Source organism: Beauveria bassiana (genome assembly GCF_000280675.1).
Source record: "Beauveria bassiana ARSEF 2860 unplaced genomic scaffold BBA_S00029, whole genome shotgun sequence".
In the NCBI taxonomy this organism is placed as follows: domain Eukaryota; kingdom Fungi; phylum Ascomycota; class Sordariomycetes; order Hypocreales; family Cordycipitaceae; genus Beauveria; species Beauveria bassiana.
This window is the reverse complement of record NW_007930864.1, coordinates 249,713-266,718: the sequence shown is the minus strand read 5'-3', so window position 1 is coordinate 266,718 and position 17,006 is coordinate 249,713. Positions and strand designations below refer to the sequence as shown.

Here is a 17,006-nt window from a genome sequence, read left to right as displayed (position 1 = left end):
AAAAGAACATTTCTTCGTCAATTGATAGAATTTTGGTCGTGCCTTGATGTACCTACCCTGAATATGTAAATGTGTTGGGGTACCATCCTGCTTTATATTACCGACCGTTGCGGCCAAGGCTGACCATGATTATAATGCTTCCCGAATACATCGGTCTCTAGCGTCCGAATGATGACATCTTTTAACGCTCGTGTGCTATTTGTCAAAAGTCATGCCAAGATGCATCATCTTTGTTTACGATCTGGGCTTGGCATGCGATTGCCGAACTGCTAGACCCATCACGTGTATTCTAAACTTGCCCAGCCACAGAGGAGCTGCGTATTACCACGCAGACAAAGGTACTCAATGACTAAAAGAAAAGGGTTGGAAGGGGAAAAAAAATAAGAAATCAGTTGAATGTGTAATTGGCTCAACTTATACGCTGACAATTGTTAAAAAAAGCTTTTTTATACATGAGATAGCTGGCCAAGTCGCCGTTTACATGGTTATGATCATGGTAAATATTTCTTTTCGCCCCCAATGTCCTGTTCGAATTCAAGTCCTTCCGCTTCGTAATCATGTCATTGCAAGATGACAAAACTCAGCCTCCAGACCACACTAGTCGGAGGGAGTGTGACGCGTAATAACACCCTTACATTCAAGACTGTGTTGCAAGAGACTGCTCCAAAGCGTGCGTCGAGCGAATCGCTTAGTAGACCTTCTTCTTCTCATCGATGGAGAATTGGCCGGGGCCGCTGTTGACGAGGAGGAGGAGACCACCGACAATGGAGAGGATCTGGAAAAAGTCGTACTTGGCAAAGTCTTTCTGGGGGTGGTGCTCGTGGAGCTACAGCGGGTTAGCAAAGACGCACGGTGAGAGGCACAATGAGCATTGCGAGTCGGTATCGCGAAACGTACAGTCCAGAAGTTGTTGACAAAGAGGTTAAAGATGGAGAGGATGACGACGAGAAGCGTGGCGCTAAACTTGGCCTTGAAGCCAACGACGACCATGACGCAGGCGCCGGCGCCGAGGATGGAGACGAGGACGCGCCAGATGGTCCAGGAGCCGGAGAAGACGAAGCCGACAAAGAGGAAGATGAGAAGGACGCGCCCGGCAAGCTGAAAGTACATCTTGCGGTCCTTTTCGTCGAGGGTGGGCAGGCCGGCAAAGGCCTTTGTCTTGCGGACCCACGAGTCGGAGAGGACCATGATGAGGCCGCCAATGACGGAGAGATTGCGGAGGAAGAAGTTGAGGTCAAAGATGAGGCCGTAGCCGAGGGCCTGGGTGACGACGACGCCCATGAGGCCGGCGACGGCGTAGTCGGAGTACTTTCGGATGATGACGAGGATGGAGCAGGCAAGCATGGCGAGGACGTTGACGAGCAAGAAAAGGTGAGTGATGCCAGAGGGGACTGTACTTCTGTTAGCGACGGCTCTGTACTCTCCTCTTCTTTCTATTTTCTATGAGGCCAAGGGGCGAGGTTGTGGGCTTACTGTGACGGTAGTCGCGAAGGTAGATGAGCTGGTCGTTCCACTGGGTCATGATGCGAAGGGCATCTTCCAAAAAGGTGACGACGATGAGGAATCGGCCAATGGCGGGAAGGTATCTGCACAGAAGATGGAATTGATCAGCCAGATTGCTCACGAGATTCCGTCGTGCTTGATGCGGTGGTGCGCTGCGCGCGCAGCAGGTCTTGTCCATTCGCAGAACGTGTGCCGAAAACGCGAGGGAGCGAGCAAGCAAGACGTGGAGAGCTTGTAGCGAGGAGGGAAAGGGGGGGGGGGGGAATTAGGTTGTTTCTGCTATACTCACGGCTTGATGGGCTCGCTGACGCTCTCGAGAAAGTCTTCGACCTTGCTGGTGTAGGGTCGGATCTGGTCGAGGATGCCCTGCTCCTGCTCGTTCGAGGACGAGCCGTACGGGTTGGGGCCACTGTTGAGGCCATAGCCGGCGGAGGAGCCGCCTCGGAGGGACATAATTGCGTTGTCGTTTCTTGTCTTTTCTTTTTGGTAATGCTTAGGTAGAGCAATGCAAGAATAAATAGGAACAGGAAAGGAAAAGCAAAAGATGGCGCGCACGCTCCGCAGAGAGTTTGATGGCTGGAGGAGAGTTTGGGCGAGACCGGGTTCGTTGTCGAGGGCTGGAATCGCGGGCGGCGGCGGCGGCGGCGAAAGGCGTGGGTTTGTTTGTCGGGAACGGGGGTTGTTGTTCAGTTCAGACCAGCTGTCCACTACTGGGCCTGCCTGTCTAACTAGGGTTGGCTTTGGAGGTCCAAGGGCGGCGGGGAGGGGAGGGGAGGAGGAAGCGGAGCGGCGTCAGAGTCAAGAAGAGCAACCGGGCGGCAAAATTGCAACAAGGGAGGCTGGGGTAAGAGTCAAGATGATGGGTGATGACAGTTTTTCTACGGATTTAATTCTTGTCAAAATAGTTGAAAGAGACAAATGGGAGATTGAACGGCGATGAATATGCAACGGGCAGGAAAATTGAGGCACAGTGAAATATTTGCACAGTTGTTAATTGCTGTATACTTGAATCGCGAGCATCTTCTTGTGCCAGGCGAGCTATGACCTCAAGCCACCTGGTCAACATACCACAGTGTCCTTTCTAGAAAAGTCAAACCACCACGAAAATTGTATGATGACGGTACTTGCACTGGGCATCATGTCACAAGCCGAGCGCCGCAGCCGGGCCCCACCAGCCTCTGGCTGTCAGTGGCTTTATTACAGTTGCGTGAGTGCCTCAAAATTTATACCGGCCACAATGTCTGGGGATTTGCTGGTGAAAACAAATTTTGCTCTGAATTACCTTGCATCCGCTGCAGCAACCTTGGACGCGCTGTAAATGAATCATTGCGCGGCTGGTGCACAAGCGTTCTGTCTTGCCAACTCGCGCCCCTGCGGTCACTGACTAGGCTTAGTAAACTAGGTAAGTTGGCGCTCTGCCACCCCACCAAAAGCTCACTGCATCTCATCAGTGCGTATTCCAACAACAGCCAGCTTGGGCATCATCATCACTGCTTTCCATTCCAGTCCTCGAGCACGGCGCATGTCCTCTCAGCCTGGCTCTCTATTAGCTAGCTTCTGCTAGACAGTTCTCGCTTGTCCTCGAGTTGGGGGTCGGGAGCGGAAGCCCATCTTTGCTTCTTTGCTCGCTCCAAGACACACAGTTCCACATGCTCGAGGGCGAGGAGGGTTCATCTTAATCTCCTACTAGAGGGTACATAGCCTTTTGTCATTGCTTTCTTGTCTACCTTTTGTCAAATGGACAGCGCTAAAATGTCTGTTTCTTTTTACCCGTCAGTCGCGTCTTTTTTTGTTTTGTCGCCCACCAGCCAAGTAATCTGCGTCCTCTACCCAGCATTATTACCATGTTCTGAAGATGCACATGGAAGTGGACAAATGTCGTCTTCTTGACCCGACAATACAATATGCCTCGGTAGCCCATCCAGGCGCCTTGCTCACTGCTCGCGCACAATCTGCAGCTCTCCGTAAATGCCGTACTCAACCCGGCCCTCCTCCACGGCGCGTCGCATCTCCTCGCGCAGCACCGTCCGCTCTCCCGTCGCCGGATCCCATTCCCAGCCCTCACGCATCCACATCCATCGTAGATAGGCTCGGAGCTCCTTATCCCCCGGCAAGACTCTCATCCACTCTGGCTGGAACTCGCCCCGGGCACCCTTGCCGTTCCAGTCCGTGGCCTTTCCCAGAAGCACGTCCCTGCAGAATATGCGCCAGCTGTCAATTGCATAGGGGCCCTGCGTCATATGTCCAATCTCCCAACCTTCGGTAGCATCTTTCGCGTGGGAGGTGAGCCCGTTCTCCGGGCTGTGGCCAACCTGTCGCGTATCGTATCGACGCACGACGTAGCGTACGCCGGGCCGGGGCGGATCAAACATGAAGTATTTTGCATACTTTCGCAGAATCGCGAGCCGATTTTGGCAGAGACCCAGGTGCCGAATCATGGCGAGCAGTTCCATTGCGTTGTCGGGGTTGGCAATATCGCACGGCGTTGGAAAGCGTTCCTTGACACGCAGAAATGTGGGAATGGCATGTTCTCCCTTGGTCTTGATGAGAAACGTAACGACAACAAGAAGCCAGAATGGGTCGTGGGCCATCTGTTCTTGGATGATACCAAAAGATGCTGCGCTGAGAGGAGGAAAGGGGATACACGACACCGTTCCGGGACTGGGGCGTGGAGCGACAGATCCCGGGGCTTTGGTGGGCGTTATGAAGTAAGGCGATGTGCCGGCATGGGTGTGCACATTGGATAGCTGTGCCTCGCTGGGTTCATCTGGATTGACGCAGACGGACCGAAGATCTGGCTCAGGGATCTTGAACCGCGGAGTAAAGGTGCTGGGTAAAGCTGCCAATCGGATTTTCTTCGTCGGAGAAAAGACATCGTCCGCATTACCGGCTTCGCACCAGTAGTGTGACGAGGCAGCGTCGAGTTTACGTTTGGCGGATTTGCGAGCCTCGTTCTTCTTCTGCCTCTCCGAAGCTCCGAATCTCGGTAGCGAGATCGAGGCGGCTTTCCTGGCAAGGGAGTTGGCCTGCTCAATGAGACGATCGGTAGACGCCCATGGCTCTTCCGATGGGTGTTCGCTCCTTACGGCAGCCGACGGTGTTTCAGTGTTGCTGCCGAGGTGCTGAGCGTGCTCAAGTTGAATGAACCATGATTCGGCGCCGGCCATCAAGCTTTGGTCAAAGATGAGCTTCAAGTCGTCCGGTGACGCTGCGCGGTCCTCCAAGACGCCAATCAGGAACTCGTAAGCGTCAGCAGGGACGTCGAAGACTGCGAGGATCTGGTCCCCGAAGCGCGGAGCCATATTGGAGATTCGGTGAGTGTGTAGACCTGGCTGATGCGGATGAAGTCTGCGAAAGAGCTTCACGACGTTGGCGAGAACTCATCCATGTGAGCCAAGCTGAGGGTGGCGGGTTGGCCGAGAACCTGAGTGAGACCAAGCTCACTTGGAGCTCACTTTCTCGATTCACGACAGCAGAGGCATCGTGGGGGTAGATTATTGGCAAGCTAATACCATTGATAAGTGAATGCAGCGGTATTGATAGCAACAGCAATTGGCATGCTGCGTTTGTATGTATGCTGGCTGTGCTGTGAGTGGGCTGCGTTATCTCGGGCTAGGTCGGTCGCCGCATGTCCTTGGTACAGTGGGTTGTGCACATCATTAACGACACTAGCGCAAACCACGTATGGTTAATTGTTAGGTAGAGAATATGGTGCGCGCCACGGACTGTTTGGCGGTGACAAGCGGCCGAGGTCGAGAGTCGGTCGATAAATTCACGGGCTTTATTTTGATTATTTATTGTATTTTTGCAGTATTCTTCTTTCAGCCCGACCTTTATGATTCATGGTTGATCTTTCGAATTTTTACTGGACGAAATATCACAGCAACAACCACCCACGATAAACCTCGATGGCCCACAGCTTCCGTCTAGTCTCGTGGCCATCAGGGGCCCTCCCCCTCCGTCAGCGCCGAAAAAAAGCACGCCACGTCCAAAGCTATCTGCTGATAGGAAGAACTGGAGCCAGCCCACCGAGGCCACTGGGAATAATAAGAAGCCACTAAAAGTTAGACCTGCTTCCAAGGCTGCCGTGGCACCCCTGCGAAGAACAAGTCGTCCCCAGAGGCTCCCCGACCAAAACTTGCTGGAGAAACGTGCTCTCTCAAATTCATCACGTGACAACCACTTGTTGCCTCGCTGCCTTGGCTTCGCCCAGCGCTCCCGCCTTTGCCTTCCATCACCACGCATTTCTCCATCGGAGCCTCTCCCCGATTCCACGATCCCCGTCATCGCTTTCTGAAAATCATCCAAGAGATGAGTAGTCGCGGTGGGAAACTTGCCCCCGAAGTCAATCGGTGAGTCTCTTTGCGCGCATCTCCCGTCATCTGCTGCCTGTCGCTTGCCGCGTCCTGCCTGGTCTTTGCTGTCGGAGGGCGTCGGCTGGAGTGATGCGGCTTGGCACCCAACAATCATCGATGCCATCGACGACACCCATCTAGGTCTATGCTAACTATTACGCAGAGCTCTGTTCGTCAAGAACCTGAGGTACAATTTTTTCCCGCCCGCGAATTTTTCTGTTGCCGCCATTATTTCGACACTATGCGACCACGATGATTTGCGATGTCATGCTAACATGGAAAACCTTGCAGCTACAACGTAACGCCGGAAGAGCTATTTGATCTCTTTGGAAAATTTGGACCCATCCGCCAGGTTCGACAGGGCATTGCCAGTGCGACCAAGGGAACAGCTTTTGTGGTCTATGAGGATGTTATCGATGCCAAGCAAGCCTGCGACAAGCTCAACGGCTTCAACTTTCAGAACCGCTATCTAGTTGGTACGCTACCACCCAACGACTACCCTGCTGATGACCCATTCCTCCTTCGCATTGCCTCGGTTCAACTCGCCCTGCTAACATGCACACAGTACTATATCACCAGCCAGACAAGATGGCCAAGTCAAAAGAGGACCTGGAGGCCCGCCGCGAATCTTTAGCAAGGCTCAAGAAGCAGCATGGTATCGATTGACAATTTGACCGGCCTGCTGATGGTCTGCGAGAGAAGAGAACTTCCTCATCTGCAGGCCGGTCTACCCCGTCTCCCAAGACAAGCCCCAGAACCACTTCGTCGGATCCTAAAACTATCCTGCGAAACGCGTCTCCGGCGACCAAGCCAACTCAACCCGAGTCCATCAGCCCACGCGCCGTTCGCTTCGTTGAGAACATGCGCCGCCCCATCGCGGCAAACGCGTAATTGTAAACTCTGCCTCGCCATCTCAAGGTGTCGCCGCCGATTATTGAACCCCCAACACCGACGACCTCTCGACTGGTGCCTCGAGGCATGCAAGAGCTGAGATTGCCTAAACGCCAACCAAACCAACACCACTCCTCTCAACGACAACGACGAATTACTCATTACATTTTTATTTTCGGATGGGATCACGGAATGGAAACCTGTTAAGCTATGGATTTTAGGAGGATCTGGCTACTTGTGCTGTGACGTGACGAAACGATCCAGTCATCAGAACACACAACCGGGTTGCCATTTTTCATATTATTGTTATCAGCGGCAGCCCAAGTTGCTTTTTTTCTTCTTACTTTGTCTTTGTCCTTTTGCCTTTTGGATCTCTATTTGAACCTTCTTCGGTGTGTTCTTCATACTGGTCGCGGGACACGTCTAACTCTCCTTTGATTTCGTCTCGTGAAAACAAGATTGCTCCCTACATTAGCAGAATGAATAAAGTTCGTTTGCCGGCTACGCATGACACGCATACTTGAACCTGTAATGGATAAGATAGCTACCGCTGACAGTAGCCTGCACATGTAGACACGGGGGCAAGGTTGACGCTACCATTTGCGTCTATCAAGCACCACGGATATCGTATTGCTTTTGTCTGAAGGCGATTACAACGGCAGCGTGCCCAGAAACCGCATCTCGCAGTGATTAGTAGTGCAACACGCAAAGCTTATATTCCGCCGTTGGGGCGACCCTGTGCAACCCGTGCTGATTCAACTTTGCAGTTTAAGCTTTTGCAGCGTGTGGCGGTGTTTCGCCGCCAAAGTCAAATCTATTGCGGTTTTGGGCGACCCGTTTGACTAGAAGAAAGCCAAAGGCGAAATCATGACGGTGATGGATTATTCTTTGAAGTAATCGGGCACTTGGTTCGGGACCGAGAAGCGAACCGGGGCCACGCGGGCCAACGATTGACAAGCATTGTAATTGCCGTGACTTGCGAGCTGGCCAAGCCCGTCCAATTGACCATGGTAAATGCGTGATCAACATTCTCTGATCAGCCTACTCTTTATCATATAGGCCCGAGTATGCCTCGTCGCGGGGAACAATGGTCCAGCAGCGCGACCTGCTTTGGCAGGCCAGTATGGATGAATCGCCGAAGCCATGCGGGCCAACCTTGGACAGGCATTCTTTGTAGTTGCGGTGAAGGTGAGCTGGAAAAGATATCCGCTTGATCATAGAGAATGCTTGATTATGGTGATGCCATCCACCCCATCGCCTCGCGTTGAGGCTTGATGATGCCGTATCTGAAGGACCATTGGCGCAAAAGTTGTGACCTGTCTCGGCAGCCAGGTAGACTTGGAAGCTTTCAACCTTGGCCTTAGGACTAGCGGCCTATGGGATGACGTTGGCACTCGGCTATTGCGAGTCTTTCTTTTCTATTTCAAAGGCTGTTGGCTAGCGCTACAGGCTGACCGAGCCGCGACGATACGCGGGGAAGTCAGGAGGGCTAGCAGCAACGGGCGCAATAGCCGAGCGTGTAAAGCGAGAGGAAGCAAGGGAGAAAAAAAAAATTAAACCAGGAAAAAAAGCCTACTGATCAGACTGGCCGTGAAAAGAAGCGGCCAAGCGTGAGGCGGCCAGTGGCCCGTTCTTGCGACCATAATGGCAGTGTCGAGAGCCCACCAGGTCGCAGAACAGGCCGGGCACGAGATGGAAAGGAACGGGCGGGCGGGCGGGCGAGCCAATGCGGACGAGGCAGCAAGACGAAGGGGAAAAAGAAGACAAAAAAAAGAAACCAAAAAAGAAAAAAAGAAAAAAAGAAAAAAAATATCAAATCTCTAATTGTAGAGTTTACAACCGCCGTTTATCCTATTTGTCAAAGGTGATGAATTCCACTGCTAGCTCAGCGGTTAGCGAGCGCAGTTCCATGGTGGTCACGTAAAGAATGTTGTAAGCTGGGCAGTGGCTTTACTCAAAATGATTGCTGATAGGGTCCTTTACGGCCCAAGCGCCGGCGCTTACATGCATTTTGTTTCTCAGAATCTGTAGCCTCGGCCGTTGAGCTCCTTGCGAGCACTAGAGACAAGACACGGTTATGATATAAAATCGTAATGATTTTATGTGTGGAAATAAAATAAAATAAAATAAAATAAAATAAAATAAAATAAAAATACTCCCCTCATGTTGCTGGAGCTTGTACAACGTTGAACAAAATCTGGGGATCGGTAGCCGAGTGCTACAATGGCTGATTGTCGGGATACAAAGACCGGGGTTTGGGGACAACAACATGACATGACCTGCATGCATTGTTCGTCATGCACATTGTTTTGTGTTTCTGGTCTATTTTCAAGTCTGAAACGAAGTGGTGACTGAAAATAGAGTCAAACAGGCGAGAGAGAGATGCGTACCTTGCGTTGGGTTGTAGTGAGGCGGAAGCCGTAGAAGCAAGCCAGCAAGGCTGCTTCCAAAGCAGGGGCAAACAAAGGCAAGGCTGTGATGATGACTTGGGACGTAAGGAAGGGAACGGCCAATCTTTTCCCTCTTTTTGTTCATCAGGCTGCACGAGAAGACGCATCTTTTATTTTTGTGCCTGTTTTAACTGGCTGAAAAAAAAAGACTATTATTGGAAGCAAGCTGGTGAAGCTGAGGGGTGGGTGGTCAGATGCTTGTCTTGCTTTGTAGTAGAAGGGGGGAGGGGGGGAGAAGTTGTGGTGTACATGAGCTCAGCGACAATCTGGCTTGGCAGCGTACTTTTTTTCCTTCCTTTGCAAAAAGAATGGGAGGGGGATATGGGGGGAGGGGTTCTCAGCCGCAGACCCAAGGAGCATGCAAGCAGGCGCCCAGGCCGTGGGCACGCAGATGTTACCAGTAGAAGCTCACCAGTTAGCGCCCACGGCCCATGGTTCATGAACCAGGGGAGGAGGAGGAGGAGGAGGAGTTTAGCGGGAAAACCCACGAATCCTACCAACCCAATGGCAGAGGGAAACGCCCGCTCTCGCGGAGCGGTCGCGGAGCGAAAGCGCACTCAACTATGTACATGGATGGGTCTGATTCTGTTCTCTTTGGCGGGCTAGATATTAGGTAACAAGTTCCCGTCTGGTTGAAGATATGTCTGCACAGCCTCATGGAAAAGGGCAGTGCTTGTAGCTTTCAACACGTCCTTTTGGGGCACCGAAGTCAGATTGTAATCCTGTATGATTGATGACCTTTGTGAAAGAGGCATACGCCCGTCTTCTGAGGCCAGCGTCAGCTATTAGTCAAGTCGAAGACGGCGATGCAAAGGTTGCCCCCCCCTTGCCTGGTTAGCAGCAAAAGGCCAGGCCAAATTAAACGACAGCATTGGCCCGTCTTTGGCCCTCTTGGCTTTCTTCGGTGGGTCCGGCCATATGTCCCGACATGACGGGTTTATTACTGATAAAGTCCAGTCTCCGGAGTCCGGACAAGGGGACGTACATGTGTGTGGGTGGAGGTGGATGGACGCAGCAGCAGCCCATCTTGCTTGGCCAACACTTTGTTCGAAGCATTGCGCTAGTGCAAGGCGCCCATGGCATCCCACGGCATCCCATGGCACCCATGTTTGATCCAACGCAGTTTCTTTTTTTAGCTTGCTGCTTTTCTGTTCCTTGCTTGAAATGTATCCTCTGTACTGGCGGTGTATACACACAGTACATGCCGGAAATGTTCTCCTCTTCAGCCTAGCTATCCGCCCAGCCCTGGAACAATCGTGGGCGCCAACCCACCACCATGCCCACCCCCCTGCCGCCCGGAGCAAGCAGAACTGCCCTCGTCCTTTGTTGATACGGTACCTCTGAATCTCTTGTTGGAAGCTTTGTGATGTTGGTACCGCCTACATGACGGTTCGCCCACCATCTTGGGAATGGGCGAGTGGCCTTTTGCCGCCTTGACCTTGACGCGATGAACCACCGCAATATATCTGGCCGACTTGTCTATTAAAGGCCGATTGATGCCTACTTCTTTTTTCTCGACGATTGATTCATCACACACACCATCCATCTCCTTTCTCTCACTCACCTCCTCTTACTTGGTCCTAGCTGCACACAAACCTCGTGCAGTTTGATCGCGAGAGCTTACTTGTTACCCACATTCAAGACAAACAAAGATATAAAAAACGCCCCCAATCCCCTCGACCTCGACATAGCTCTGTCGCCTCGGCCCCCAATCTCGCTCCCGTTGTTTGCTCTGTATCTTCTACGCCGACTCGGTGAACGCGGTTGAGAACATTTCCGCCCTTTTTCATATAGATGCATCTTGCCGTTGCGCCGCTCAAGCGACTTACACGAGAAACCATGCCGCCCACTCTGCGCCTCTCCGTGCCCGTAGTAGCACAAAACAACTACGACCTAGGACGGGACGACTACCGTACTGAAAGCACCAGATCCGAGTCTGACGACGCTCGCTCCTCTGTGAGTAACGACGATGAGCAGTCGGACCAGGTTCGCTCCCCCACACGCCTGGTGTACAATTTGGACGCCCTCCCGGAAAAGACGAAATCAACTGTTCGCGATGCTTTCAACGAGCCCCCCGCCATGGTCGTCCAGCACTGTCGCCAGGTCGGCGACACGTTTGCTTTTCAAATGTCAGAGGTTGTGACACGGTCTGTTCGCATCCGCGCGCCATCGTCTGGTAAAGCGCGCCTGAGCTGCTCATGCTCACAAAGTGGTGGTGGTGATCTGGACAATAATAATGACAAGGAGCCCTGCCATCACATCCTGTGGCTCCTGGACCAGCTTGCCAAGCAGACGCTGTACGACACGGACCACGAGCAGCCTCTGACCATGACGTCTGCCGGCTTCCCCGAAGAAATGGGAGATCCCTTCCGCGCCATTTCCGACCACCACCTCAACATTGTCGCAGATGGGCTGCACTGCCGACACGTTGAGCCAGGCTGCTACGACCCCAGACGGGTCGACAAGCACCGCATCAGAGAGTCTCGCGAGCTGCTCTCCTCGGTATACGAAGCCTCGGCAGACTCGTTCCGGCCCGACATTTTTACTGATGAGCCGCTTCTCGGCCCGCCCATTGTGAAGCCCCAAGACCTCGACTATACGGTATTTCGCATGCTGGTCGACGACGACATATTCTTCCACTACTTTCTCTCCGAGGCGTGTTCGCGCGGCAGCGACGTCATTCACCAGTTTCGGCTGCTCACCCACAGAATAAACGCCGTTCTCCAAGACTTTGACCAACAACAACAACAACAACAACAACAACAACAACAACACAACCCTTTGAGCGTTTGCAGCGACGAGCCAAACAACAACAACAGCCCGCAAGAGTCATCCCACACCGTCTCATGGGCCGCGCGCCACATTCAAGGGGTCATAAGCCTGGTCCGCTACGCCATCTGGAGCGGCGAGCGACCCTTGCAAGCCGCCGAAAAGCACGCCGCTGCGAAGACACTCATCCACATCCTCGACTGCGTGTTAAAACGACGACAACACACGAATAATGTCGTCCGCGGGGAAAGGGGCCGGGGCCGTGTTTTTTCGGAGCGAAACTTGTTTGCCCGATTTCTCGGCGACGCCGACTGCGGCTTCGTACTGGACGAGCTCGAAAGGATTCCCGAGGGCGCGCTGCCGTACATTAACAACCTCGAGTCCATGGTGGACAAGATGGCGCAGTACGGGGTAAAGGCTTCGTATCTGCACAGGTTTCGCAAGTTTATGGCGCAGTTGAAGGCGAGTCGGCCCGTGCCGAACTTAAAGCGCGAGAGCCCAGACAGCGACGAGGATTGGGGTGCATGTAAACGAATGAGATGATAGATGGATGGATGGCTTGATTTGCATGCATGCATGGTACAGGATGGTTCGAATGACTTTTTTTTTTTTCTTTTTCGAATCCCAGTAGATGGACATACTTCAATTGTTATATATTCTAATTTTCAACTTTTTTATATTTTGCTTCATATAAATTGTCTAGCATTTTCCCCTACACCGCATTGCCATTATCGATGATTTGCTCACTCTATCTCATCGACGTTATCGAATGACGCTCTGGTATTGTCATGCAATAACCCGACTCTTTTTCATAGTTTGCTAATGTAATCCTCTATAAACTCCTCCACCGCCGCGAGCGTAGGCCTATTGGGAAACGCGGCGCTTGCACGCTTCCTTTTCCGGCACTCAATATATCTCCGCACCCAGCGCTCCGAGTCGGCGACGCGCTGCGTCCAAAACAGCCTGGCCCTGTGCCGAACCGCCTCGGGCGTCGAGCGTGTTTGCGTGCTGCTGCTGCTGCTGCCCTCCTCAACTTCTTCCCGCAGGACGAGCTCGCCACCGGAGCGCACAATGACGCTGCTGAGCGTGGGCTGGTGGCCCCGCGTGCAGCAGTCAATCAGGCGGCGCATCTCGGGCGGCGTGCGCACGTAGGCCGGGAACTCGACGGTGGGCTCGCAGCGGTACGAGGCCCAGATGGCGGCGCGCTGGGGCGCGCTCTGCGCCTCAAAGAGGCACCACAGCACGCGGCCGAGCATGTAGACCTCGCAGCGCTCGCGGCCCTCGCTGTTGTCGTCGTCGTCGAGGCACTGCCAGGCCACGTTGTAGCCGTGGCGGCCCGCCGGCCAGACGTACTCTTCGCCGTCGACGAGGGATTCCCACCCCGGCAGCATCTGTGTTAGGAGCGCGGCGTAGCGCGCGCGGTGGCTGTCTGGGAGGAAGGGGAGGGAATCCTCATCGGGGGTGGCGAGGGCGCGGATGCACTCGATGGCGTTAATCTCGGGCGCGGCAAACTCGGACCACACGCCGCGCTGCTCAAAGTCGACCATGACGAGGTCGAGCGAGTCGGAGAGCAGCATGTTGTCCAGGCGCAGGTCCGAGTTGTACGTGTCGCACGTCCCGCGGAAGTGGCGCGCGGCTTGTACGAGCTGCAGCGCCCACTTCGCCGCGTCGCGATGCGTGATTTTACCGCGTAGGTTCAGGAACGGGAGGTGATCGCGAATGGTCCCGTGCCGGTGGCAGGTCAGGGTGAAGCCAACGACGGCCGTCTTGGACCCGAAGCCGCACTTTTTGGTGACGAGTGCCAAGGGCCGCTCGATGATGTTGGGATGCGGCGTCATACGGAGCAAGTTGCGGAGCTCGTGGTAGAGATACTTTGTATGGCTTGTGATGGCTTTGAAAACGACTGTTTCTTTTTTGCCATTGTGTTGTTGATGTTGGACAATGGAGACGCTGTCGTGCGGCTGCGACTTGTACGTAAGCTCGCCAATGTCAATCGTCGGCGGGAACCACGGGATATCTTGGTCCTTCCACATGTCTTGCAGCTGCTGCACCGAGAGCATCTGGCGCTCTAGATGGTGCGTGGGCGCGACAGAGATGCGCGCGTCACGCACGTCGACGGGCACGTTGTGCAAGACGATGCGCGAGCCAAATGGAAGCTGCTGCTGCTGCTGCTGCTGGTGCTGGCGGTACCGGTGCGCCGCCTCGCCCGCCGACGAAGCGGTCGTCCAGTGCTGCAGGCAGCGGACAATGTGCCGCGTGATGCCGAGCTGCTGCATGGTTCGGGCATCGCGCGCGTGGAAAGCGGCGCCTAGGTCTAAAACGCGGCGCAAGGCCGGCGAGATGGCCGTGTGCTTGGGTATGAAGACATCGACGCGGAGCGGCGGCGGCGACGTGGTGGAGTCGGGAAAGAGTGGCACGGCGTGGAATTGCGTGCCAAAGGCAATGCAGCCGTCGATACGCCATAGAGGATTGCAAGGGAACTCGAGGCTGTCGATTCTGTTCTTGGGGTTGAGGAGCGAGGTTTGCCAGCAGCATGTCTCTGCTGACTTGGTCGGCTCCGGTGTGCGTACCGGCGGCGGCTTGTAGTAGGCGGCCGTTGGGAGCGCGACTTGAACAAGGACGTCTTGGTTTAGCTCCATTGCGATTGATGAAAATGAATTGATTTGCTCATTGGAAAAATACGGAAAAATAAGGAAAAAGAATGGGCGTGTTGTTTATAGATGAGTCGGTCGAAACACTAGTTAGAGGATGATATGACATTTACAAATTCTTCACACTACAACTCTGCGACAAGTCGTCGTAAACACGGCAATGGGCATAAAAGGCACAACGGCGCGTCCGAGTTTGCTTTCCTGCGCGTTTGACAGGGCTCTGGTGATGGGCCATGCCCGTTATGTGTAGATGTGATGGCGGTGAAACTGGTGTACGTCGCCGCAACAGTCGCGGCCCGTCCACGAAGGCAACAAGCTGAGCGGTGGACAAACATGCCCAGAGCTTTCTGATGGTGTTTAGACAATCACAAGCATTGTGATGGGATGTAACGATGTGGCCAAGTACATCGATGCTTACCCTGTATTGGACAATGTTGGAAGCATGCGTACCATGTTGGATGTATTGGATAATAAGTTGGATGTATTGGATAAAAAGTTGGAGGCAAAAGCAACCATACACGCTCTAAACAGAAGAAGCTCTTTATTTTGTACATCTATCATGAAAACAAAATATATTCAAGTACATGGTACATTTCTTCAAAGCTTTGATGGTTTACTGCTTACTTTCTTGTTTGGAAAATGTCAAGTGAGTCTCGATTTTCAATCGTGTTACTGACTAATGGGCTTGCAGTTGACGGCTTGCACACTGGTTTTTTCTTTTTTTTTCTTTTTTTTTCTTTTTTTAAAAAAAAAAAAAAAAAAAACTGGTATAAATCAAGTCGCGAGCCTTATTTGCTTGCTGTGGCTTGCGCTGTCAGCAGCTGAAGGAGCATAACGCACAACCGCCAACTTGGGGTATTGTTATTGTTGTTGCATAAACATTCATTCAATGCACAGGTAAATCGACAACCTTTTTTGAAAAAAATAAAAAATAAAAAAGAAAAAGCAAAAGAAAAGGACAAGTACGGAATAGACATGTTGCTGATTCGCTAGGCAGGAAAATGCAAGCTCTCACCGGTCACGCCACATGATGTTGTGCGACTCGAGCGAAGGGCAGCGCGAGACGGAAAAGTGTGCCAAGCCTTGAGGGGCCTCGTGAATCATGGCCAGCCTCAAAAAAACTTGACGAGAAGGATGAAAGTGTGCGAAGGAGGGGGGGGGGGGGGCTGGAAGGATGGACAATCGAAATATTCTGCTGCACAGCACAGCACGGCACGGCACAGCACATGGTACCCTGTCTGATGTTGAGCAGGCTACCCGTCTCGCATAGCCAGGCTTCGGTCCGGTCCGTACAAAGGACCATTCGTAAAAATGGGGGAAAACCTGTGGCTTCCATCTCGTTCATGTCAATAGATGATACACGTACAATCTTAACAGGTGAGCACACATCACAACATGCAGCTGAGGCTTGTCCCGTGTAACAAGACGGTAGACTAGGGTTTTGCGCGCGTAATCATAACAAGGAAAACTGCAGAATTTGATTCACTTTTTGATTCGACCATGCAACTAAATAAATCAATAAATCAATAAATCAATAAATCCAATAAATCACGTCGGAAGGAAGCCAGCTGACATGGACTCCCACAAAATCCAGTGGCTTTTGCACCTCTAAAATGCCCGACCTCCGCCTGCACTTGGACACTTTTTGTTTTGCAGCCTTGGGCATATATCCCCCAGTCAGTCTTGTTCTTTGTTGCCCAGCTGTCCTTTTGACCCAGCTGTGCGGTTCTCACCGGATGCCGCCTCTTTTTTTTTTTCTTTTTTTTCTCTTCACCTTTTCCCCTTCTTCTACACACATCCACACACTCCTTTTTCTTTTTGCTTCCCCGTTATGCATGGAGAGAGCAGCAGCAGCAAGTCCCGGCTCGTGAGAGATACATACGCCTGTTAGCTTCAAGTTCTCTGGGGTTTTTTTGTCTGATCGTCTTGCATTTCCCGCATCCTATCCTGCAGCCCACATCCATCCACCTCTTATCCACCTCTTGTCTGTCTGTCTTGTCTGTCTGTCTGTTGAAGCGTAAGCTTTGCTCCATCCGTCTTCCTTGCTCGTGTCCTATTCTGGAAAACAGTTCCTCTCATCTTGCGTCAGACTGCTATATAACCATACAAAGCCATTACAAGGTATTTGCCGTACTCTGGGGAAGCAGGGAAAGAAGGGGGCGGGGAAGAAGAAGAAGAAGAAGGAGGCGTCGACGTGTTTCTCTCACTGCTGCGCCCCTGCGCCCCTGAAGCATCATACCTCGTGCGCATAGCGTCTGTCACATTTTTTTCCCTTCCTTCTAACCCTTGCGCAGCAGCAAATCGAAGAAACAGATCAGTTCTTTGTTCACCGGGTCCCACTATCCTCTCTCACCGGGCTACGGGCGACTCCACGAAGGATCCTAGAT

At 52.7% G+C, this 17,006-nt stretch overlaps 5 protein-coding genes across 5 annotated transcripts; 2 read left to right on the top strand and 3 right to left on the bottom strand.

Moving 5' to 3' along the window:
* Nucleotides 1-688: 688 nt before the first annotated feature.
* Nucleotides 689-1,956, bottom strand: BBA_07961 (SURF4 family protein; the record flags this gene model as incomplete). Its single annotated transcript, XM_008603058.1, has 4 exons — nucleotides 689-826; nucleotides 898-1,391; nucleotides 1,474-1,586; nucleotides 1,793-1,956. The coding sequence occupies 4 exons, from the start codon at nucleotides 1,954-1,956 to the stop codon at nucleotides 689-691; spliced, it is 909 nt and encodes a 302-aa protein (XP_008601280.1).
* Nucleotides 1,957-3,437: 1,481 nt separating this feature from the next.
* Nucleotides 3,438-4,805, bottom strand: BBA_07960 (methyl-CpG-binding domain-containing protein 4; the record flags this gene model as incomplete). The annotated part of the gene is made up of 1 exon (XM_008603057.1): nucleotides 3,438-4,805. The coding sequence occupies one exon, from the start codon at nucleotides 4,803-4,805 to the stop codon at nucleotides 3,438-3,440; it is 1,368 nt and encodes a 455-aa protein (XP_008601279.1).
* A 1,009-nt stretch (nucleotides 4,806-5,814) lies between these two features.
* BBA_07959 (pre-mRNA branch site protein p14) lies at nucleotides 5,815-6,749 on the top strand (the record flags this gene model as incomplete). Its single annotated transcript, XM_008603056.1, has 5 exons — nucleotides 5,815-5,855; nucleotides 6,022-6,045; nucleotides 6,150-6,334; nucleotides 6,424-6,513; nucleotides 6,580-6,749. The coding sequence occupies 5 exons, from the start codon at nucleotides 5,815-5,817 to the stop codon at nucleotides 6,747-6,749; spliced, it is 510 nt and encodes a 169-aa protein (XP_008601278.1).
* A 4,289-nt stretch (nucleotides 6,750-11,038) lies between these two features.
* BBA_07958 (SWIM zinc finger protein) lies at nucleotides 11,039-12,511 on the top strand (the record flags this gene model as incomplete). Its single annotated transcript, XM_008603055.1, has 1 exon — nucleotides 11,039-12,511. The coding sequence occupies one exon, from the start codon at nucleotides 11,039-11,041 to the stop codon at nucleotides 12,509-12,511; it is 1,473 nt and encodes a 490-aa protein (XP_008601277.1).
* A 266-nt stretch (nucleotides 12,512-12,777) lies between these two features.
* Nucleotides 12,778-14,607, bottom strand: BBA_07957 (uncharacterized protein; the record flags this gene model as incomplete). The annotated part of the gene is made up of 1 exon (XM_008603054.1): nucleotides 12,778-14,607. The coding sequence occupies one exon, from the start codon at nucleotides 14,605-14,607 to the stop codon at nucleotides 12,778-12,780; it is 1,830 nt and encodes a 609-aa protein (XP_008601276.1).
* Nucleotides 14,608-17,006: the final 2,399 nt, after the last annotated feature.